Below are 24,892 nucleotides of genomic sequence, written 5' to 3' on the forward strand. Positions count from 1 at the left end.
CTGCAGAAGGCTACCCTGTGTGTTTATAGCTGAGATAACATTTCAGCTGGGACATCAGGTTCAAAGTTTACACTTTTTATCTGGCACAGCAGGGGGGGGGGAGAATCTCAGGCATGAGGGTCCTCATTACTCCCCCACTTGCCCCAATGTGCAAAAATACACCTTTCTTTAGTTTTTTTTATTGTTAAAATAATTCAACATTAATACACATACAAACATACATTTCATACAACATACCTACATACATACAACATACCTACAACATACCTACACTCAATCCCACAGATAATTCCCATCACCATCCACCACCCTTTGTGTTAGACTTCCAATCTACTCAATTGCAATTTCTTTCCACTTCTGTTACTTTCTTTCACACACCTTTAACCTAATTTCATACTACTTTTTCTATTACACATTGTTATCCATCTTATTTAGTATTCTAATATTTGAAACGAAACTTGTTTATTCTGATAGGAGTTCTGATTTTTCGCTATTGTTTTGCAAGTATCTTTTAAACACCTTCCAGTCCCTGTCTATCTTCTCTTTTGAGATCCTTCCAATTTCTCCCATTGTTTTGGATATATTGTAGTACTCCAATAATTTGGCAAGCCACTCTGTCTTTGTTGGTACAGTACCACTTTTCCAATTTTTCGCAATCAATAGCCTTGCGGCTACCGTTGCGTAGAAATATAAGGTCTTGTCTTCTTCCTTTAGGCTTCCTGGTACTATTCCCAAATAATAAAAAAAGTGTTTTTGACTAGCTGAAGGGCGTGTGAGAGTGCGTGGAAATCGGCCTACTGCACAAAAGTAGAATTTACATTCAATGCTCTGCCAACTTTTGCCCCTGGCTCCTTCTGCCACTGGCATGTGGTCCCAGAAAGCTGCTCAGAAGGGAATACAGTCCTTGAGCTCTGGTTCGCCAGAAAGCAGCTTAGTCATGCTGGCCACATGACCCGGAAGCTGTACACCGGCTCCCTCGGCCAGTAAAGCGAGATGAGCGCCGCAACCCCAGAGTCGTCCGCAACTGGACCTAACGGTCAGCGGCCCCTTTACCTTTGCAACTGATGAAGTGGTATAAAAGTGCTTAAAGATACAGTGGTACCTCGGGTTAAGTACTTAATTTGTTCCGGAGGTCCGTTCTTAACGTGAAACTGTTCTTAACCTGAAGCACCACTTTAGCTAATGGGGCCTCCTGCTGCCGCCGTGCTGCTGCTGCAGCACGATTTCTGTTCTCATCCTGAAGCAAAGTTCTTAACTCGAGGTGATATTTCTGAGTTAGTAGAGTCTGTAACCTGAAGTGTATGTAACCTGAAGCGTATGTAACCTGAGGTACCACTGTATGGTGTGGAGTGCGACCTGTGCTTCTTAAATTGGTGTGCATGCAGTGCTCCCCCTGCTGGCAACAAAAATGCATTGCAGCAAGAACTGAGGATGTGCGCTGGGCTACTAAGGAGGGCAAGGCGTGGGGCCTGGAAAAGAGCTTCACTCTGACCCCAGGAAAGTGGCTTATGCACAAGTGACCTCAGTGGCTTTGTCTGCTGTACTGCAGGCAGGTGGGGGAGAGAGAGTGCCATGTGTCATGATGATGAGCTAAGTGACCATCTGTTTGCTTCTTGTGTAGATGCCAGTGCGAGTGTGCAGGTCTGTGCAGACTCAGAGTTAATAAGATTATGGTCCTGATACAGGGCTACGTCTAAGCCATCTACCATCTGTCCTCTGACACCTTAAAGAAGAATCTCTGTTCCCATTTAGATGGGATATAGATATAGATATAGGATATAGGATATAGATATAGGATATACACTACTGGGTCAGGTATCAAGGTTCTTTTTACCATCTTGGCTGTGAGCCCTGGAAGACCTGCCCCCTGCCTTGCAGGCCTTTTCCCACCTGGCTTTGGAGGGTGGGGCCCGGACTGACTCCAGCTACAAAAGCTGAAGCTGCTGAATAAACTATTGGATTGGGGTATTGTTTAAGGGTTTAGTTGCAGGCAGGGTTGCTGCTGTTTTTGATTATTTTTTTGCAACTTCATTTTAGATCTTGTTATGATTTATGTGTTAATTGTTTAATTTGGTTGTGTTTAGGGAAGTTTTTAATGACTGATGTTTTAATGTATTTTTTATCTTTTGTTGGAACAGCCCAGAGTGGCAGGGGAAACCCAGCCAGATGGGCGGGGTATAAGTAATTCTTCTTCTTCTTCTTCTTCCTATTATTATTATTATTATTATTATTATTATTATTATTAACTTTTTGATGTCTTATATATTATTTATGGCCATTTTGTTATGCTGGCAATTATGTATTTTTTTCATGTTGTAAGCCCCCTTGAGCATGGTTTTAACTATGGAAAGGTAGCATACAAATAAAATTATGTATGTGTGTATGAAATTTACAAGGCCATTAACAACTTGGTTCCGGGATACCTCAAGGGCAGCCTGATCCCTTATATCCTGGCCTGATCACTGAAGTCTTCAGGGGAGTCACCGCTCTGATTTTTAATGCCCATACAGCCTGGGACTGAGATATCTACCTTTTGCTATATAAACCTTTATAGGAAAGGCCATAGTTTGATGGTAGAACATCTGCTCTGCATGCAGAAAATTCAGTCCCCAGCCTCTCCAAGTAGGGTTGGGGGTGTCCCCTGTCTGAAACCTTGGAGAGCCCCTGCCAATGTGTAGAAAATCCTGAGCTAGATGGACCAAGAGTCTGACTTGGTATAGGGTAGTGTCAGGGAACTGCCATCGGAGCCAGAGGAGGAGAGAGGGCTCCAGAGGGATGGCGGAGAGGGTCCCAGCAGGAAGAGGGACAGCCCATCTGCTGGGGAAGGAAATCAGTGCAACACCAGTAGAGAAGGGGGGCAGAGGGGGGAATCGGTGAGGGGGCTCCAGGACTCCTCGCCGGAGACCAGCGGGGAGAGCACGGGTCCTCCACTGCCCACACCCTCTCTGCGCAGAAGACTTCCGCGCAGGGAGAGTAGGCGGGGACTTGGTGTCAAAGAACTTCTTTGCTGGAAGAAGTTCAAGAAACGCCCACTGACGGATTCTGCCAGTGATTGAGACAGCCACGGATGGGTGGCTGTCCGGACAGAAAGGGTTCACCCAGGTAACTCAGCCAGGTGTGGCGACGACTTATGCACGAGCAACCCCCTAGAACCATTACAGGTAGCTTCTGCTGTTCCTATGAAAATTGGGACATATACTATAACATCATCATAATAATAAATTTTTATTTATACCCCACCCTCCCCGGCCATGACCGGGCTAACGGTGGCTAACCATCAAATATAAAACACAGTAAAAACATTTCAATCAAACAAACAAACAAACAAACAAACAAATAGTCGATTAAAGTATAGGTTAAAATACAGTTTAAAATACAGCTTGAAATGCAGCCTCGTTTTAGTGGTAGCCCATAAATCAAGATCATAAGTGGAGAAAACGTCAAATATTCACCAACTATACATGCTGGTCCTACATGGCCAGCAAAAAGAGCTGAGGGAAAATTTATATACAAAATCCCATATAAAGGTTTCCATCAAAAAATAAATAAAAAATGAGAAGGGGGTGAGACTGAGACCAGCCCAGAGGCCAGGCGGAACAGCTCCATCTTGCATTATGATATTCTGTGAAGGCTGTTCTTTGCATCCTACCAAAATTCGAATGTCTGAATGCAAGGTACTTATGAGCAGCTCCAAGACCACTTCCTGTTCTCCCTTCTTAGGATTCCTCATCTTAAAAAACAACAACTTGGGACCAGGTGGCCTTTCAAACAGAGGAAAGTTGGATTTCTAGATCTGCCTGACTCCCCGGCAGCCTTCTGCTACTTGCTGAAGCTTTTCGTTTAGACAGGTATTTACGAAGCATCCTGACCTCTTAATTTTAATTCTATTGGTGTGTGAAACCTTGGGTTTAAGCCATCGATTGTCCATCTTCCTTTTAAAACTATCACAGCTGATTATTGATTTGCTTTTTGTTGCAATTTAATAGTGCGGGGTGAGCTGCCGTGGAACATTTTATCGGGAAAGTGAGATGATAAATAAATAAATGCAATTTCCCCACAAGACAGGAACAGTACACTTCAGCCTCTCAGGCAATATTTTAATTTGCCACTTCTGGGATTGTTAAGAAAGCAGAAGGCACTGTGATAACCCATTCAAGCCAATGTAGGCTTCGCAGTTGCACCGCAACACCCACACAGCAGCATTGAGCAACACCTGTGTGATATTGGCCTGTGCCACAGCCAGACCCACAAGTGATAATGCTGGGGGCCCCCATACAAGTGTTCAAAGTAGTTTTCCCCACATAATGGGTGGTGCCCAGTGGGACTGGTAGAGTGGAAGGTTGGAAGGCTGGCAGTAGGTGGGACCAGAGGCAATGGCAGACAGAGCCAACGCATTCTTGTCTCCACTCAGCTGAATTCCGCAGAGACTATGGAAAAGGAAGTTGATGGCCAAGGCTAAACCCTAGCCTGATTGTAAGCAAAAAGGTAGGCACATGGGAGCTGACTGTAGGTAGACTGAGGTTGGTGGGGCAGTGCCTTTCCCACCCTGACCTGGCCACAGTGATCCATGCGGCGGTCACCTCCAGGCTTGACTATTGTAATTCGCTCTACACGGGGCTGCCCTTTAAGCTGTCCCAGAAACTCCAGCGGGTGCAGAATGCTGCAGCAAGGCTCCTCACGGGGTCTTTGCCATGGGAGGATATTCACCCAGTGCTTTTCAAGCTGCACTGGCTCCTGGTGGAGTACAGGGTCAGATTTAAGGTGCTGCTTTTGACCTTTAAAGCCCTTCACGGCCTAGGATCCTCGTACCTACGGGACCTCCTCTCCTGGTATGCCCCACGGAGGACCTTAAGGTCCATAAATAGCAACACCCTAGATGTCCCGGGCCCTAAGGAAGTTAGATTAGCTTCAACCAGAGCCAGGGCCTTTTCAACTCTGGCTCCGGTCTGGTCAACGCTCTGCCTCATGAGACCAGGGCCCTGCAGGATCTGATTTCTTTCTGCAGAGCCTGTAAGACAGAGTTGTTCCACCTGGCCTTTGGCTTGGAGTCAATTTGATTTCCGCCCCCCTTTCTTTTTCCTTTCTCCTCCTGTGATGAGGCTGCATTTTAATATTTTAATGTTTCAGTATTTTAGTGTTGTATTTTAATCTTGTTTTTAAGTTGTATTCATTCAACTTGTTTTTATTATTGCTTGTTAGCCGCCCTGAGCCTGGCCTTGGCTGGGGAGGGCGGGGTATAAATAATAATAATAATAATAATAATAATAATTATTCCCAGTGGACCAGCCTCCATGGCTACACAGTGTGCCACTCATGGCATCCAGGCCACAAGTAATCCCAACCACCTTGTTGCTTGCGAAAGAAAAACAAAACCATTGAACCAATTCCACTGGGGGACATAGCCTCACTGTTCCATAATAACCCCCGACTGTGTGCTAAAGCTATTTTAAAACAGGATTACTTGCAACATAACGTAAGCTGTTCGTTGAACAGCCTTTTGTGGATTGCCAAGCATGTAGAAGATAGTGGAATATACAGTGGACGCTCGGTTTGCGAACGTGATCCTTGCAGAATGCACGTTCGCAACCCGCAGCGTCCGCAACCTGAAGCAGCACGTCTGCGCACATGCGGGTTGTGATTCGGTGCTTCTGCGCATGCGCAAAGCGTGATTTAGCACTTCTGCGCATGCGCGACTGCCGAAACCCGGAAGTAACCCGTTCCGGTACTTCCGGGTTTCGGTGGTCCGTAACCTGAAAAAATGGAACCTGAAGCATCTGTAACCTAAGGTATGACTGTATACTCAAACCAAAAACACCAGGTATTGAGTTTACAAGAAGGCTTTCAGAAACAGCCCTGTTGTTTCATGTCTGCCAGAGCATCCATGGAGAGAATGGTTTCAATGTTTATTTTTACCCAAAGGGCATGCTAAGGATCACAGTTGTAGTGGGGGTTTTTAAAGTAATGTTCTCAATGAGGTAGGCCCCAAGAAGGGCAGCCACATTCAGGAATCACAACTGGGTCCTGTAATGAAAGGTTGCCACATGTTTTATACTTGAGCAAACCTCTGGACCACCCCCAAACCTGCCAGTACCCCCCCATCATGCACAAATTGTGCATTTCATCTAAGGTATCATTCCTGTGCTTGATAATGAGAAATTATTTAAATAGCCAATCATCTGTACAGTGGTACCTTGGGTTACATACACTTCAGGTTACATACGCTTCAGGTTACAGACTCCGCTAACCCAGAAATATTGCTTCAGGTTAAGAACTTTGCTTCAGGATGAGAACAGAAATTGTGCTCCGGCGGCGCGGCAGCAGCAGGAGGCCCCATTAGCTAAAGTGGTGCTTCAGGTTAAGAACAGTTTCAGGTTAAGCACGGACCTCCGGAACGAATTAAGTACTTAACCCGAGGTACCACTGTATGTTTGTGTAAAGTGGTCTAAAAGGAAAGGTGAGCAATGGTGGAATGTGTACATAAAATTATGCATTGTGAAGGTGTGGAGAAAATGCTAGAACTCATTAGTCATCTGTTGAAGCTGAATGTTAAGAGATACAAGACGGACAACAGAAAGTACTTCTTCCCACAGCGCAAAGTCATATGCAATTCACTCCTTCATGAGCTAGTGATGGCCAGCAACTGGGCTGGCTTTAAAAGATTAGACAAATTCATGCAGGATAATGCTATCAAAGGCTTCTAGCCATGATGGCTTATTTCTGCCTCTCTCTCCACTGTCAGAGGCAGTATGCCTCAGAATACCAGTTGATGGAAATCACAATGTGGGAGAGGGCTGTTGTGCTCAGGTCCTGATTGTGGGATTGTTTTATTAATCTGTATTTTATTGTGATGTTTTAAAATATTGGAAGCTACCTTGAATCCCAGCTTTTGAGATAGGTGGGATATAAATACATGAAATAAATAATAATAGATAATCTAATAAAGCAGAGTGATGTGTAGGCGATCCAGGATAAGCCCGCCAATAATGCACTATTATTGCTTCAATCACTTGTTGCAGAATAGCCCCCTCCAAGAAAAACAGGTGACCCTGTGACTATATGGACAGCTCACTTCTGGAAAACATCACAAAATGATATATGCTCAAACAGTTGAATTTGCTTTTTTGTTGTTGCTCCAAAATAATAAAAAGATAGGGTGAAAAGGGACCATTCCCTGTAACATCCCTACTGCTCAACAGATATTTCTTTTTAAAAGGACATTCGCTGAGCCCCCAGTGGCCACTTGCAGACGTCACTGCCGTGTCTCCCACGGTATCTGCAGCCTCACGGTAACAGAATTGCAGGGGGGAAAATCCAGGAACTACCATCCTTGTTTCCGTGGCAACACCAGCCGACTGGGACACTGTGATATACAGTCGCCTAGCAACCAGCGACAAGAGCTCCTGAGCCTCTCTGGAAATTGCAAATAAGCCATCCAGGCTGAGATTGATCGTCCTGAGGCAAAGGAGGGGCAAGGCACATTGCTGTGCAATCCGCAGCGCTGACTGTTCTGGTACAAGAATGATGAGGGGAAATGCACACGTCATCCCCAGCTTTTGGGGACAGGAGGGATACGGGAGCTGAAGGAAGGGGACGTGTGCCTTCCGAAGCAGCAAGAAGAGCCAAACATAGGAAACTGCCTTGATAAGATAAGGAGTCTATCCCAATAATAATAATAATAATAATTTATTATTTGTATCCTGCCCATCTGGCTGGGTTTCCCCAGCCACTCTGGGCGGCTTCCACAGAGACCAAAAATACACTAAAATGTCACACATTAAAAACTTCCCTGAACAGGGCTGCCTTAAGATGTATTCTGAATGTCAGGTAGTTGTTTATCGCTTTGACATCTGATGGGAGGGCGTTCCACAGGGCGGGTGCCACGGGTTCCCTGTAGCTTTGCTTCTCGCAATGAGGGAACCGCCAGAAGGCCCTCGGCGCTGGACCTCAGTGTCCGGGCAGAATGATGGGGGTGGAGACGCTCCTTCAGGTATACTGGAGATGTTGGGAATTGAATGTGGAACTGTCTACAGTGGTACCTCAGGTTACGTACTTAATTCGTTCCGGAGGTCCGTATTTAACCTGAAACTGTTCTTAACCTGAAGCACCACTTTAGGTAATGGGGCCTCCTGCTGCCGCCGGGCTGCCGGAGCACAATTTCTGTTCTCATCCTGAAGCAAAGTTCTTAACCTGAAGCACTATTTCTGGGTTAGCGGAGCCTGTAACCTGAAGCGTATGTAACCTGAAGCGTATGCAACCTGAGGTACCACTGTACATGCAAAACAGATGCTGTACATCAGGCACGTCCAACTCCCCAGAGACTGTGATCTACTCCCCGTATAAAAAAAACTGGCAGTGATCTACCATCCATTGTCATTGGATGGAGGAGGAGCGTGCATGAAGTGGGTGGATTGCCCAGAGTTCTTCAGCTTTTATCTGTTAACTTTCGGTAAACTTTATTTAATCCCACGATCGATAAGGGTCCCGCGATCTACCAGGATCAGCCGGGGATCTACTGGTAGATCGCAACCTACTGGTTGGACATGCCTGCTGTACATGGTTCTTCACTGTAATGAGTCAGAACCTTGGGCCATCTAGCTCAGTATTGTCAGAAGTCAGCAAACTTTTTCAGCACTGTCCCTCAGGCCTTTTGAAGGGCCGGACAATATTTTGAAGGGGAAAAAAGAACAAATTCCTATGCCCCACAAATAACCCAGAGATGCATTTTAAATAAAAACACATAGTCTACTCATGTGAAAACACCAGGCAGGCCCCACAAATAACCCAGAGATACATTTTAAATAAAAGGACACATTCTACTCATGTAAAAACACGGGCCGGATTTGGAAGACAATTGGGCCGGATCCGGGGATCCGGTCCCTGGGTCTTAATTTGCCTACCCATGGTCTACACCAGGGGTTGTCAACTTGGTCCCTACCACCCACTAGTGGGTGTTTCAGGATTCTAGGTGGGCGGTAGGGGGTTCTACAGCACAAGCTGAATCCTCCTTCCATCGAGCACTGGTGGGCGGTAAGGAAATTTTACCATCAAGAAAGATGCATTAGTGGGCAGTAGGTATTAAAAGGTTGACTACCCCTGGTCTACATTGACTGGCAGTATCTTTTCAGGGCTTCAGATAGGGGGTCTCTCTCCCAGCCCTGCCTGATGTTAGGGGTTGAACCTGCAACCTTATGAATACAAAACAGATGTTCCAGCACTGAGCTGCAATCCTTTCCAAGAAGACATTTTCAGGCAACCTTTCCAGTATGTGTTAACTTCAAGCACACATTGCTGAATAATGAGATCCTTCTCAGGTCTCATTGTTCATTTGCAAAACAGACGTAGCAAAAGTATAAATGCACACAGAGAAGAGCTGCAATTAGGGTTGGAGGAGAAATTTGGTAGTCTTTTAGTGTGAACCTACCTAATGAGCAGCTTCTGAAACACAGCTATCCTTTGATATTTGCCCTTCTCCAAAAATTGTGATTCAGCTCTCCAACAAAATAGCATGACCCCAAATGCAACTATTAGGGGGGAAGAATGCCTAAAATGCATATATGTGGAAATAATATGCAAAAACCAGCTTGCAGAATGGTGGATATAACAGGGGAAATGACGTACAAAAACGTGTCAATTGGGGAAAATTTGCACTAAAATGCTGGCGAATTTTCACTTGCAAAAATGTACGTTAGGCAAAACCGCACACAAACATGTGAATGTCAGAAATTTGACTGAAATACTGATGAATATTTTAAAATATTTTTACTTTAAATAATAAAAAATCGTGAACTGATGAAAAAAGTGGGAAGTTGCACGTAAGACTGGAAAAATGAGAAACAGAGAAAAAGTGAAATTGACATAGGAAGGTTGGGAAAGGATGAGGTTTTCTTTAGGTATTTGGGTCCCAAGACATTTAGGTCTTTGACAGAGCGGTAGCTACGGGGTGGGGGTAGGGAGATAGCCAGGTTTTTTGCCCCAGGTGAAGCCTCCAGAGGGGTGCTATTGAGGCTCCCAGCCTCTCTCTCTGTGTGTGTGTGTGTGTGTGTGTGTGTGTGTGTGTGTGTATGCAAGTGTGTGTGTGTGTGTGCAGTAGGGTGTGTGTGTGTGTGTGTGTGTGCACGCGTGCCAAACTGGGTCTTTGACCAGGGTGAAATAAAGCCTAATTTTGCCCCAAGCCACAGCCTTTTTGAAAAGGAAAAGATATGCTCAAATCCTTTTAGAGTAGGGTGTGAAACCTTTTTCAGCCTGAGGGCTGCATACCTGTCTGGGCAACCTTCTGGGAGCCCCGTGCTGTGGAGAGCGGGGACCAGAGGCAAACATGGGCAGAGCAAAAAAATGCAAATTTTACCTTTATACAGCAGGCTAGTTTCTCCCAGCACCCATCCCCAGGCTTGCACCATGCTCTCCCTGAGCACTGTCTCCTTGAACTGAGAAAATTCCTCTTGCTCGTCTGGGATGGAGAAGTGTGTATGCAGGAACCTCTAGGTCAGTCTTCCTCAACCTGTGGGTCCCCAGATGTTGGACTACAACTCCCATCATCCCTGAGCTCTGGTCTTGCTAGCTAGGGATGATGGGAGTTGTAGTTCAACAACATCTGGGGACCCAAGGTTGAGAAAGGCTGCTCTAGGTTGTAGTCAATGTGAGTCCTACTCAGAGTAGTCCCACTGAAATGATCAGACATGACTAATTTAGGTACATTCATCTTAATGGCCTACACAGAGTAGGATTAACCTTGGACGCAACCCTCTGCATGGAAGAAGAGTCTACTGGAACAGGCCAATGGCCCATCTAGGCCAGCATCCTGGCCACGCAGATGCCTGGAAGGAAATTCGCAATCAGGGCTCAAGCTCCACAGCATTCTAGCCTCCTCTGGTATTTTGATTGTGGAGGCAGAGCATAGCCATGATGGCTAGCAACTGTTGACAACCTTATACTCCATGAATTTGTCTAACCCTCTTTTAAAGCCATCCAAGTTGGTGGCCATCAAAGCCTCCTTTGGGAGTGAGTTCTTCAGTTTCAACTATATGCTGTGTGAAAAGTCCTTTTTTAAACTTCCAACACTGAGCTTAATTGGATGTCCACGAGTTCTACTGTTCAGAGAGATGGAGAAAACCTTTTCTCTATCCACTTTCCCCATGACATTCAAAATTTCATAAACTTCTAGCATCTCACTTTTCACTCATCTTTTCTCTAAACCCTTTTCTTAATCTTTTCCAACTCTGCAATATCCTAATAAAAAAAAATTCCTTCCAGTAGCACCTTAGAGACCAACGAAGTTTGTTATTGGTGTGAGCTTTCGTGTGCAGGCACACTTCTTCACATACTGACTCTTCAGATTGGCTGATCAGCCAATCACCTATTCCCACCACCCTTCTGAGCAGTGGCGTAGCGTGGGTTGTCAGCACCCGGGGCAAGGCAAGTAATTTGCGCCCCCTAACCCGTGGATTTTAGTAGGGGCAGAGAGCTGCGAGTGCGAGCGCCCCCCCCAGATGTTGCACCCGGTGCGGACGGCCCCCCCTGCATCCCCCACGCTACACCACTGCTTCTGAGTAATACCCCTCCCCACCTTCTCACTATATATAAGGGTCTGGTGACTTCTGTTTCAGTGTATCTGAAGAAGTGGGCATGCACGCGAAAGTTCAACAAACTTAGTTGGTCTATAAGGTGCTACTGGAAGAAATTTTTTGTTTTGTTTCGACTATGGCAGACCAATATGGCTACCTACCTGTATCTACAATACCCTTTGTGAGGTGATGTGATCAGAACTGTACACAACAAATGTGTATAACAGCACTTTTAACAGGGATGATATCAGCAATTTTATTTTCAATTCCTTTCCTAATGATCCTTAGTGTGGAATTTGCTCGTTTCACAGCTGCTGCACACATTTTAATTGAGCTATCTACTATGATCCCAGCCAAGGCCTTTTTCCTGGTGCGTCACATGAATCAGACCCCATGAATGTATATATGAAATTAAGATATATATTTTTTTGTCTCAACATGCATCACTTTATACTTTGCTCTGATATACATCACTCTGATTTTTGTGTGGCTGGAATGCAGCCTTGCCTACAAAGAGTAACATCTGCTGCCCTGTCCACTTTCCCCACTAGGCCCACCCACCACCGTGTGGTCCCCAAAATCCTGCTTGCAAAGTAATGTGGGTCCCCATGCTGAAAACAGCTCCCCAAAGAGAAAGAGAAGCAACGTCAGGTGAAGGAGCATGGACTTCAAAAGAAATACCAAGCTGTTTGAGCAGTTCTGACAACCACATGAGACTCACTCACCCTGCTGAGCTGATCTAAGAGTCTTTGGTTCTGTTCAGAGAGTTCCTGGACTGCCCTCGTTTTCTCTCGGTCAGCTTCTCGGAGGTGAACCTGTTGCTTCTCCAGTTCATCCTGGAGTTGCTTCACATCGCTTTCCAGCTCCGACACTCGTCCTTCCCACTCTCCTTCTTTGTTCTCAAACCGTCGCCTTAGTTCATGCTTCTCTTGTTCCAAGTGCTGTGTAACAGGGGAGAGGGAGGGGGAAAGGGTCAAAATGTCACTGTTCCAACCCTTCGTGCTTTCCTGCTGCCATGCACGTTTTTTTAAATTAAAAAATGCACGACTTAAGTCACATCGATTCCAGCCAGGCCTGCCCAAAGACATTTTGCTTCTCTGGGGTCGGTCAAGTACAGTACTAGATGGTGCCCTTTCTCAGTTCCACGTAAGGAAGCCAGAAAAACTGGTTATCTGAATCCTCTTCGAGGCATCTGCAGATTGTAAGCATCTTCCAGCAGCAATTCAACTGCATTCCAGTACTTTGGTTTGCACCTAAAGGGCCCCTGCAGAAGTTATTATTATTGTTATTGTGCATTCATGATTATTTGTACTCATGGTGGTTTTGCGGCAGTGTGGTGGGATCCTGCTTTTTAATATTCTTTGGGCCTGCAAAGGTTTTAGGGCAGACATACAGCTTCATTTCCAATCAGTGCATGTCCAATAAATTCCCTCTGATAAACCCAGTGCAAACTGATTAATTTTTTTATTTTATTTTTAAAAGATTTTTATTGATACAGCAAGAAAAAAGAAAAAAAAACACAAATACCAAATTACACACAGGAATAACCATAGACACATAATTTTCTTAGCAAACAATAACATACATTGGTCTTAACACTAAAAACCCAACCTCCTGTCTATTCCATATTTCGATTTCATATTATTGCCAATACACACTTTTATCATAATTAAACTTTTTCTTAATATATCTAATTTCTTATATCTACCTTGTGACTATTGCTGAAGTTCCTCGAATGCTGCAAAAGAATTTAAACTACCATATTTATAACTTCCCATTTTGAAACAAATTCCTGTTTTGATTTATTCTTTATTTTTTCTGATAGACCATGGATCCAAAAGCTGACAGATATGCCGAATTAGATGGTCTAGCAGACTGATTCATTTTGGCAAATGGGGTACTGCCCCACCAACCTTGGTCTGCCCTCAACCAGCCCCTATCTGTCTGCCTTCCTACTCACATTCAGCTCACGGAGTGGCACTGCCTGTCAACATCCTTCTCTTTAGTTTCAGAGTTGCCGTTGTAAGACTCAACAATAAGGAAAATGGGGACAAATCTAGAATTACAGGCTGGATTCAGCTAAATATTACACTTGTGGAAGTCTGTGCTAGGATACCCACTAGCACAACAGAGCTTTATCACTTCTTTTCCCCTGTGCTCCCCCAAATTGGCTCCAGGGAATTAATAATAATAATACTAATCATACTAATAATAATTTATTATTTATACCCTGCCCATCTGGCTGGGCTTCCCCAGCCACTCTGGGTGGCTTCCAACAAAATATTAAAATACCGTAATGCATCAAACATTAAAAGCTTCCCTAAACAGGGCTGCCTTCAGATGTCTTCTAAAAGTCTAGTAGTTGTTGTTCTCTTTGACATCTGGTGGGAGGGCGTTCCACAGAGCAGGTGCCACTACCGAGAAGGCCCTCTGCCTGGTTCCCTGTAGCTTTGCTTCTCGCAGTGAGGGAACCGCCAGAAGGCTATCAGCACTGGCCCTCAGTGTCCAGGTAGAACGGTGGGGGTGGAGACTCTCCTTCAGGTATACAGGGCCGAGGCCATTTCGGGCTTTAAAGGTCAGCACCAACACTTTGAATTGTGCTGGGAAATGTACTGGGAGCCAATGTAGGTCTTTCAAGGCCTGTGTTACGTGGTCTCGGTGGCCGCTCCCAATCACCAAGGGGATTTGAGAGGTGCAGAGGGAGACGAGGAGAGATAATTCTATCAGGAATGACATGCTTGTGCTGACATAATTATTGTAATAGAATGCTGAATTCCACCCTACCGGTCCCACCAGTGTGATATCCTGTAAGTTTTTATACCACAAATGTCCTGGTGTGTGTGTCCTACTTTGCTGCATTATAGCACCCAGCATCACAGAAAAAATAATAAAGAGGAATTACATGCAGAAAGTGTAGTGTAAATCTACCACTAATCCACTATTATTGCATCAATGACATGTTGCCGAATATCCCCACGAAAAGATCCATCTTGCTGAATGCTGTTGACACTGACTGGCAGCAGCACTCCAGAGTTTTAGACAGAAACCTGTCTAAGCCTTTAAAGAGCTGCTGTCAACAGTACAAATGAACAACCACACCCTAGGCCAGGGGTAAACAAACTTTTTCAGCAGGGGGCCAGTCCACTGTCCTTCAGACCTTGTGGGGGGCCGGACTATATTTTGAACGGGGGAAAATGAACAAATTCCTATTCCCCACAAATAACCCAGAGAGCATTTTAAATAAAAGCACACATTCTACTCATGTAAAAACATGCTGATTCCCAGACCGTCCGTGGGCCAGACTTAGAAGGCGATTGGGCCGGATCTGGCCCCCGGGCCTTAGTTTGCCTACCCCTGCCCTAGGCTAACCCCAACCTCTCTCACCACCAAAGGAACACAAGTGAACAGCAGAGAACCTGCACAAGCTACACTGACACTAAACCCTACATATATTAAGTAAAATAGAAACATCGGCACCCGACCTCACCCCACCCATCTCTCCCCGCCTCCACTTCTCTCCCCCTTTTCTTCCTAATGTCTCAACAAATGAAACCGATTTGTAAATAATGTTACATGGGGCGGGGGGGGGGGATAAGAGAGACATTGCACATATTTTTGTAAATCAAGAAAATATTTAATAAAAATACATTGAAAAAAAACAAAACAGTTCTGTGGTAGATAGATCAAGGGTTCAGCCCATTGTAAAGCAGCTTTCTATGCTCCTCATGGATTTCAGGCAGGGGGTGTTCCCAGCCCTAACTGCAGACACCAGCAATTGAATTTTCTGCATGCAAAGCTGTTGCCCCACCACTGTGCTTTGACTCTTCTCCTAAAAGTAAACATCTCTGTCCTCATGGTTCGGAACAAAGGGTTAACTTAAACGGGAAAAACGGAGCAGCTTTATACCAAGTCAGTATTGTCGTGGGATTCAATCACATACCAGCAAATTCAGGTCACACAATTATGGCTAATTAGGAGGCCTTTTGCAGCATACCTGCTTCCTGCAAAAGAGGAGACTTTCCAAGCTAAGGAAAGCATTGGGGCAATGCTATGAAAAGTGTGGAATAACACCTGCTTTGAGGCAATGTCATCTAACCTCCCTGCAAACAAATCAGAATGAATGCTCATTAAATAGCCACCATTGTCCAGTCTCTCTTATTTTATTTTTTGTTATTTATTTTTAAAGATTTTGTTGATTTACAAAAGTGTGCAATGTCTCTCTCTCTGAAAACAAATCAAGATAAATGGTTCTTTCGCCAAACCTTTATTAGGCATTACAGGTACAGACTGTAGTTTTTAACGTGTGATATTTTACTGTATTTTTTGTTTCTATGGAAGCCGCCCAGAGTGGCTGGGGAGGCCGAGCCAGATGGGTGGGGTATAAATAATAAATTATTATTATTATTATAAGACCATCTTAAAACATCCATATACAATCATACACACACACACACACACACATATACAAACACAAAGAAGCAGCCATATAAGATATATAGTAAAAAAATTATCATTGGATTGTCTTTCATTCTTTTATCAAGATGAATGCTCAATAAACAGATCATCTGGGAGCACACCCAAAGTCAATTGTTCTCTTAAATAAAAACATAAGAATAGCCTGCTGGATCAGGCCAGCAGGCAGAGCATAGCCACCAAGGCTAACAGTCGCTGGTATCCTTATCCTTAGCTGCCATTCCTCCCTTGCTTTCACCTCTGCCTAAAACCATTCCCTAGAACACCTGTATGATATCATCTCTCCTTCCTTCAAATTCCTCCAGGTGAACAAAGGAAGTTGTTTTATACCAAGTCAGACTCATTGGTCAATCTAGCTCAATGTGGTCCACACCGACTGGCAGTCACTCTCTAGAATTTCAGACAGTGATTTGTCCCAGCCTTTCCTGGAGAGGCAGGGGATCAAACCTGAGACCTTCTGAATGCATCTACCACACAGTAAGCTTTTAAAGCAACCTTATTACATTTTTAGCGCCTCATCTCCAAGTAGATTCAAGGATAAAAAATGCATAGCATTTATATAATTCTGATTGTCCGAAATGCTTCAGGCACACGATTTCAGCATGACCATGCTCCCTGTGTCTGATGGGAGTTGTAATGAAAATATCTGGAGGGCATCAGGCCACTTGCATCATCATCATCATCATCATCATCATTATTTACCCGCCCTTCACCCTAAGGTCTCAGAGCAGGTTACAGCATTGAAACACAATATAAAAACTATTTAGCATTAGTTTGGGGGTTTTTTTATTGCAGAGGGACTGAGTGAGTTCATATCGCAGGTCACAAGTAAGTTTATATCGGAGGCAAGAGTTGAACAAGGGGATTCTAGATTCAGGCTCCATCTCTCAGGTTGCTATGCTGCATGCCTTTAGAAAAAAAAAGCCCAGAGTGTTCAATGGGCCTTACTCCCAAGAAAGTATGTGAGTGCATACAGGATTGAAGCTGTTGCATCTTGTACAATTGCATGAGGGATGAGACAATGACTACATATTGTCACTGAAATAAACTCATGATGGGCCAGAGACCAGTGTGGCCTACATATTTGTGGAAGGTGAGAGAAACTTGAAATATTGGGAAGCAGAAGATGGTGCCCAGCAGGGAACAGCTGTAGCTTAGTGGTAGAGCACCTGCTTTGCATGCAGAATGTCTCAGGGCTGGAGTGACCGCTGCCCCAAATCCTGGAAAGGTACTGCCAGTCAGGGTAGAAAATACTGAGCCAGATGGACTCCATATAGTGAAGGGCAATAGCTCAGTGGTAGAGCACCTGCTTAGCATGCAGAAAATCCCAGGTTCAATTGCTGGGAACATTCCCTGTGTGAAATCCATAAGGAGCATAGGAAGCTGCTTTATACTGAGCTGAACTCCTGATCCATCTTGCTGTTCAGGGATGCAGGAGAGGATATATTGTTTGGTTATAGCCTTGTGTTAACAAATTCACAATTTAGCAGAGTAACATTCCCCTTTTTAAACTCACAGCGGATGCGTTTGCTCAGGCTCACAAAAGCCTCTATAATAACTGTTCTGTTATTTTCCCCTTAAAAGATAAGACACGACACAGTCTTCTATAAAAGTATTTTTAAAAGTTTACTCACTCACATTCTGTTCACAATCGGATCCCAGAAGGCAGACTTAGCTTAGAAAAGTGACATACACCTGGAAACTATCTCATAAGGAGACAGTTCCTCTCTTGGCTAAAAGCCAAGAGAGCATCTTTGGCTAAGCAGATGTTGCTTCTCCGACGAAAATAGTCAGAGAGAGAGAGATGGCTGTCCTGCCCTATGCTTTTGTCGTTACCTGCACAGGTGAGGCCACACCCACCTCTAGTCACATGCAGAGGAAGTCTGTCCCAGCCCAGAAGGAAACAGGAAGTTTACCTGCTGGCTGGACAAACATTCCTCCCATGTGTAAACATGTTCACTCTAGGAATGTTGTACTTGACTGCTTTTGTGTTTCACATCCCACACTTGCTGAGTACTATTGACACTGACTGCTGGCAGCAGCTCTCCAAAGGTTTCTGTCTGAAACTCTGGAGAACTGCTGCCAGTCAGTGTCAACAGTACTCAGCAAGATGGAGCATGGGTCAGACTCAAGGCAAGGCAGCTTTCTATGTTCTCCGTTGGCCTTTAAGAAAAAGGTCAGTGCTAGATGTATGCAAAGCAGTTCAGACTAGAAGCAATTTATAGAATGCTCCATCACTCCTGGATACATAAAGGGTCTCTCAGTGGTTTCCTTGTGTTTCCTAAAGCATTAATGCTGGAGGTCATGAAAAGCTCATTTGGAGGATTTAGTGCAGTCATTTCCAGGCATGAAGGAATTAAGGTCATTTTATATAGAAAGAGGGTGGGGGAGAATACAGCACCACACTAGGGCTAATAGATGGAATTTCAGGAAAATGGTCATTTTTGTGCTTTTTTCATAGAAGTTACAGGCTGGAGACAAAACACTCTCCCTGTCTAAGAGTCAAAAGCAGTTTGAAAGGGGAATTGATGATGTGGTGAATATTTATTTATTTTATTTATATCCCAACTTCGCTTCAATAAGCTCAAGGTGGCATACATGGCTGTCCCCCTCCCCAGGGTGGCTGGTCTCATCCCATCTCACTGTCTAGGGCCAGCAGGGGCTGATGGAAGTTGTAGTCAAACATATCAGCAGGGCACAGGGACAGCTGCTGTAAACTCTATAGTATTGAATTGCCTCTACCTGTTCTGGAGGCTAGGACCCGAACCAACGGATTCAAGTTACAATAAAGAAGATTCTGACTAAACATCAGGAAGAATTTTCTGACAGTAAGAGCCATTCAACAGTGGAACACACTTTCGCAAGAGATGCTGGACCATGGGTAGGCAAACTAAGGCCCGGGGACCGGATCTGGCCCAATCGCCTTCTAAATCTGGCCCATGGACGGTCTGGGAATCTGCGTGTCTTTACATGAATAGAATGGGTCCTTTTATTTAAAATGCATCTCTGGGTTATTTGTGGGGCATAGGAATTCATTCATTTTTTCCCCTTCAAAATATAGTCTGGTCCCCCACAAGGTCTGAGGGGCAGTGGACCAGCCACCTGCTGAAAACGTTTGCTGACCTCTGTGGTGGACTCTCCTTTCTTGAAGGTTTTAAAGTACAGTATATCAATCAAACTCAAAACAGCCTACTAGGTATCTGCATTAAAGTTGTTTGCAATGTGCTCTAAGTGGGGCATCCCTTGGGCTTAACTTGGAAACTACAGCTGGTATAGAATGCAGCAAGTAGGTTGTTGACTGGGGCATTTCTTCAACACCGTTTGACACCTCTGACGGTGCTGCACTGGCTGCCAATATGCTACCAGGAACATTTCTCTTTGTAAAGCCCTATACGGCCTAGGACCCTCGTACCTACGGGACCGCCTCTCCTGGTATGCCCCACAGAGAAACCTACGGTCTGCAAATAATAACATCCTCAAGGTCCCAGGCCTCAGAGAGGTTAGGCTGGCCTCAACTAGAGCCAGGGCCTTCTCGGCTGCGGCTCCAATCTGGTGGAACGCTCTGTCACAAGAGACTAGGGCCCTGCGGGACCTGACATCTTTCCGCAAGGCCTGCAAGACAGAGCTGTTCCACCAGGCCTTTGGTCAGGGCGCAGCCTGACTCCCTCCTCTGGCAACCTGCACAGAATTTTGCTTAATCGGTTGCCATCAATTTGATTTGATTTTAATTAATTTTTATAATGAAATATTTTTAGAATGTGTGATTATTTGACTGTTTGATTATTTGATTGTTGTTGGCCGCCCTGAGCCCGGCTTCGGCTGGGGAGGGCGGGATATAAATAAAAAATAATAATAATAATAATAATTATTATTATTATTATAAACTACTTTGAGGGTTTTTTAAACAGTCAACTGGTGTATAAATTCTATGAAAGGAAACATTTCAAGGTTTCTACTTTTAGCATTGGGACCAGCTTACCTAAGGGACCGCCTCACCCAATATATACCTGCCCAGCAACTGCAATTCTCAGACAGGCACTGCTGAGGGTGTGCTTAGCTTGCCCTAGAAACTAGGATTTCAAGATTGTAACTCCAGCCCTCTGCAATCAATTACCAGCCAGAATTGCACAGGTGCATCACATCATGTTGTCTAGCTACCTAATTAATACCTTTTTAGGCTTTCCTTGATGGCTGACCCAGTCACTTACACAATACTGATTGCCTATTTGCAAAAACAGTTGTTTTCTAGAAGTGGTAAGATAGGGTTTTAGAAATGATTTTATTGCTTTTAGAAATGGGTTTTGTGTTTTATCCTGTACACTGCTCCAGTGGCCTCTGTTAACTAAGTAACTAAATGCTTAGTGGGAAGAAGAGCAGGTAGATCAAGGACCCAGCCAGACATCCCTGTTACTGCGCATTCATTATCATCTGGTGCTCATGGCAAAATCAGGGAAGTTATGCATGATCCTGCCTTCAGTATTGTTTACACCTGCAGAACTCTTGGGGCAAGTGTTCTGTTCTGTTTTTGTTTTGTCCTGCTTTTCTTGCACTATTGAGCAAGGGTGCTCGTCTGGATGACAAAATGGAGTAACATTGGGGAAGCTTCACATAGAATATAATAAAATAGAAAGGTACGTGAACGGTCCAGTATAAACCTATACTCATAAACTATGGGGCCCAGAATTAGTTGAAGGAAAGAATGTGCTTGAACGTGCTTTAATGATATATAGTGTGACAGCATAGCTGTCAACGTTTCCCTTTTTTAAAGGGAAATTCCCTTATTCCGAATAAGATTCATCACAAGAAAAGGGAAAAATTGACAGCTATGGTACACAGCCTACGTGGGACGCGAGTGGCACTGTGGGTTAAACCACAGAGCCTAGGGCTTGCCGATCAGAAGGTCGGCGGTTCGAATCCCCGCAAAGGGGTGAGCTCCCGTTGCTCGGTCCCAGCTCCTGCCAACCTAGCAGTTCGAAAGCACGTCAAACTGCAAGTAGATAAATAGGTACCACTCCGGCAGGAAGGTAAACGGTGTTTCCGTGCGCTGCTCTGGTTTGCCAGAAGCTGCTTAGTCATGCTGGCCACATGACCCGGAAGCTGTATGCTGGCTCCCTCGGCCAATAAAGCGAGATGTGTGCCGCAACCCCAGAGTCGTCCACGACTGGACCTAATGGTCAGGGCTCCCTTTACCTTTATACAGCCTACAGTTTCATCATCCCTGATCATTGGCTGCGCTGGCTGAGACTGATGGGACCAGGAGTCCGACAACTTTTGAAGTGTTACTTGAACCACACCCCTGCCCTAAAGGGAAGGAATCCACAGAAAATAAAAAAGGCATCAAGAAAGGGTGAGTGGTAACAGGGATATTACACCCATTCTCCCCCAGATCTGCCAGCCTCAGCACTGTCGGATGCCAGTGTCATTCAGGGCACACTGATTGGAGAGTGCATAGGGTAGCATGCTGTCTCCTCATCCAATCAGCATGCCCAAAGAACTAGGCTAGGAGGGGCCTACGGTGGCATTTTATCCCTCCCCCTGACAACTGCCTGTGCTTGTTTAGGGAGGCCCTCTCACTCTGAGAATCAAGGCTTCAAAATAAGTTATGAAACCATGGAAAGTGCAAGTGGGACAGAGCATCGTCCTAGGAGCACAGCACAACTGCTGCTGACCATCTGGGCAACTATGAGCGTGTTGCTTCCTGCCAAACCTATCCTCCTACTTGCAAAAATTGGGGGGGTTTTTTGTGTGTGTATGTGTAAACAAAAATAACACAGCCCAAATACTAACAGGATAAGACCAAGGAGTTACACGTGGAGCCTACCCAGAGCAAGACCACACGGAGCTCCAACTCTCATGTCCAGAAAAAGTGAGGAACCTGTGGACCTCCAAATGTCATTTACTAAAGTTCCAACAATCCCTGACAACTGCCCACACTGGCTGGGACTGGTGGAACTTGCAGCCCAAGAACATCTAAAACAGGGAAGAGGAACCTGTGTCTCTCCAGTTGCCAAGTCCCATCAGCCCAGGGATTATGGAAGCTGGAACACAGCCACCTCTGGAGGGTTACAGGTTAGCCAACCTGCTCTCATCTGTACTACTTAGGTGGCAATCCTTGGTCTCTCTCCCCCATCCCATTCTTTCTCAACTCCCTTTGAATGGGTAAAAGTAGGAGGCCTATAGAGGGGCTAGGGAATCTTTTTTCAGTGCCAGGGCCACACGCCCTTGTAGGGAGTCGCCTGCTGTTGGTGGGTGGGGTCAGAAGCAAAAGCAGATGGAACAATGTATGTTAATGTACCTTTGTACAGTGGGTTAGATTCTCTGCACACCCCTCCGTCTCTAGACTCCATCGAGACAAGCAAGAGGCATTACCAGAGTTTCCATCAGCCCTAGCTAACATGGTCACACTGGCTGGGGATGATGGAAGCTGTGGTCCAGGACATTTGGAAGGACACCAAGTTGAAGACTGTTTTCTGTTGTATTTTAACGATTTCCCCCCCCCCCCACCATTCATATGCTACTGTGATTTTAAAATAACTGTAAGCCACACTGTGCATGTACATAGGCCCTAGAAATGGAGAATACACATTTCTTTCTTTATGAAAATTCCAGACAAACAATAACACTCAAGAGGGTGCAAAGCAGGGCCAGAAAGAGTTGTGGCTTGGGGAGAGTGGGTGTGGCCAGGAAAGTCCCAAGGGCCAGACAGAGAGGCCCAGAAGTCTTCAGGCTTCCCTGACTCTGAGCTTACCAAATAGGGGCCATATGTTGATGGGGCTCCCAGCGCTAGAACCTGGTCAGACGAAGGACATTTCTATGTTGGGTGCATGCAGTTTCTGTATTTCAGCCAGTGCTGGCACTAAATATGTCTTCTGTAGCATTTGAAATAATTAAGGGACATCTGGCAAACGTGGAGTAAACAGGGCCTTCCCCTCTCCTCTCAGGACTGCACCTTTCAGATACTGTACACAGAAGTTCTGCTCTTGCTCTGCTCTACTGCTCAAACCTTCTCCGTGGCCTTAGCTAGAGCCACCATGACTTGCTAGGCCCTGGCAGCACAATCTATTTGCCAGTACCCTGAATTCAGTCCTCTCAAATGTGGTTAGTCCTGAGCATGGGCAGAATACTCCCCCCCCCCCACTACAAACAGGAGACCCCGAGACCCAAACCTGAAGTCATAAACCCTTCTGAGCAATGACAAATTAGAAAGTGTATGTCACAATCCAAGATGCAAAGGTCTTGGGGAAAGAAAGGGGGTGGCTGGAGTTAGCTGGTGGGAGAGGCTCTCTGCACATGCTCAGAAACTCTTCCTTCATCATCCACAAAAGTTGTTCTCTGCACATGGTCAGATGCCCTTTGGTTGAATATTCACACCCAGGGCCTAGACTGTAGACCCAAGAACACACACATGTGTTTTGGGACCTGCCACAGTGGTTCTGGGTCTAGGCCTTCGGTATACCCGAGTTCACATTAACTGTCCCCTGCTTGCACGTCTGGGGTTATGGGGTAGGAGGAAGCTCCGCGGCCCCCATCTCCGGGCAGGCCACCTGAGTCATAGACACGCAGCTCTCTCCCTTCCAGAATCAGCCCCAGCGACTGGGGGCGGCTTCCCCTTCCCCTCCCCTCCTCGCCCTCTTCGTCCGGGCCGCCTCACCTCCAGCTTATCCGTCAGCTCCTTGTGCATCCTCTCGTACTGGCGGCTCATATCCTGGTTGCGCTCCAGCAGCGCCTTCCCGAGCCGAGCGGCTAACAGCAAATCCTTCTCCTTCTGCCTCATCAGGGAGAGCAGCTCCGGCTGCGGTGCCGCCTCCGCCGGGCCCATGGACTCGGGCTCCCCGGGCGCAGCATCCCCGGCGGCGGCTAGCAGAGCCAGCTCTTCCTCCAGCTCCAGCTCTCCTTCCGAGCCGCCCACCTCGAAGGCCGAGGAAGAGGAAGAGGAAGCGGCGGCGGCGGGCCCGGCTGTGGGCGAGCTCCGGCTGTCCTTGGCTCCCCCCTCCGACGTCGACTGGGGCGGCCCTTGCAGTTCCATGCGGCAGGCGCTGTCCAGTTCCGATGGTGCTGAAACGGGCCCCAAGCAGAAAGCGGACATGGCCGGGCCCCGGGCCACTCCAGGCTACGAAAGCCAGCGGAGCAGGGAGCCCGGAGCCCGCAGCGGGGAGGGAGCCGCGTTTCTCCTCTCCTGCCTCTTCCGTGCGCCCCTGCGCGGAGGCGAGCCGAGCCGCCCTGGGCTTGCGCGCGGGGGCCGCCGCCGCCGCCTACTCTGTCTCGCCGCCCAGCTGGAGCCGCGCGCTCTCAAGGCGATCGGGACGTCCCTCCCTCGGCCGAGTTAAAGCAGCAGCAGCAGCAGCAGTCGTCGTCGTCGTGGCTTTTCTTCCTGCTGCTGCCGCCGGCCCAGCTTTGCAGCGCCGCTCCCCGAGCCCCATCTCCGCCGAGGCGCCTGCAAAACATCGCGCGGCCCCGGGAAGCTCGCGGAAGGCCGCCGCCGCCGGCTGCTGCTGCACAAACAGCCAGCCGACTCGCAAGCCCGGCCCCCCGCCCCGCCCCTCGCCCCTGACGGCAGCAAACACCTGTTTGGCGGCCTGCTCTGATTCGCTTAGCCCGGTAGCTCCACACAAACTGGCCCACAGGTGCGGCCCCCTCCCCTCCCCGCAGCCCTGCCTTGACTTAACCCCCTGCATGCCCGGGAACTTTCCCTTCGCTCTCCTTGGCCTGGGCTGGCGCTGGGCCCAGTTGTTTGATTCACTAAGAAATTATCTCTTTCAGCTTCTGCCTTCTGGAAGAAGGTACTGTACAGGGTTATAAAGACTAGGACTAGCCGCCTGAGAAACAGTTTCTATCCAAATGCGATTTTGGTTTGAAAT

At 46.4% G+C, this 24,892-nt stretch overlaps 1 protein-coding gene across 5 annotated transcripts in view; it reads right to left on the reverse strand.

Annotated features, from left to right (window-relative positions):
- BICDL1 (BICD family like cargo adaptor 1) overlaps positions 1–24,560 on the reverse strand; it is a 62,093-nt gene extending 37,533 nt beyond the window's left edge. Inside the window, exons 1-2 of one of the 5 annotated variants that reach the window (XR_014559035.1) lie at positions 23,686–24,560; positions 12,287–12,502 (exon numbers count right to left, since the gene is read on the reverse strand). Coding sequence is in view for 4 of the 5 variants with exons in the window: in XM_083717251.1 (XP_083573377.1) it covers positions 12,287–12,502; positions 23,686–24,120 (651 nt within the window). In the remaining variant the exon portion in view is untranslated. The remainder of the gene's footprint in view (positions 1–12,286; positions 12,503–23,685) is intronic. The other 4 variants (XM_083717251.1, XM_083717252.1, XM_083717253.1 and 1 more) reach the window with 4 other exon arrangements.
- Between the last annotated feature and the right edge of the window lie 332 nt (positions 24,561–24,892).

The sequence above is a fragment of the Podarcis gaigeae genome (assembly GCF_964106915.1).
Source record: "Podarcis gaigeae genome assembly, chromosome: 16".
Taxonomy (NCBI): Eukaryota; Metazoa; Chordata; class Lepidosauria; order Squamata; family Lacertidae; genus Podarcis; species Podarcis gaigeae.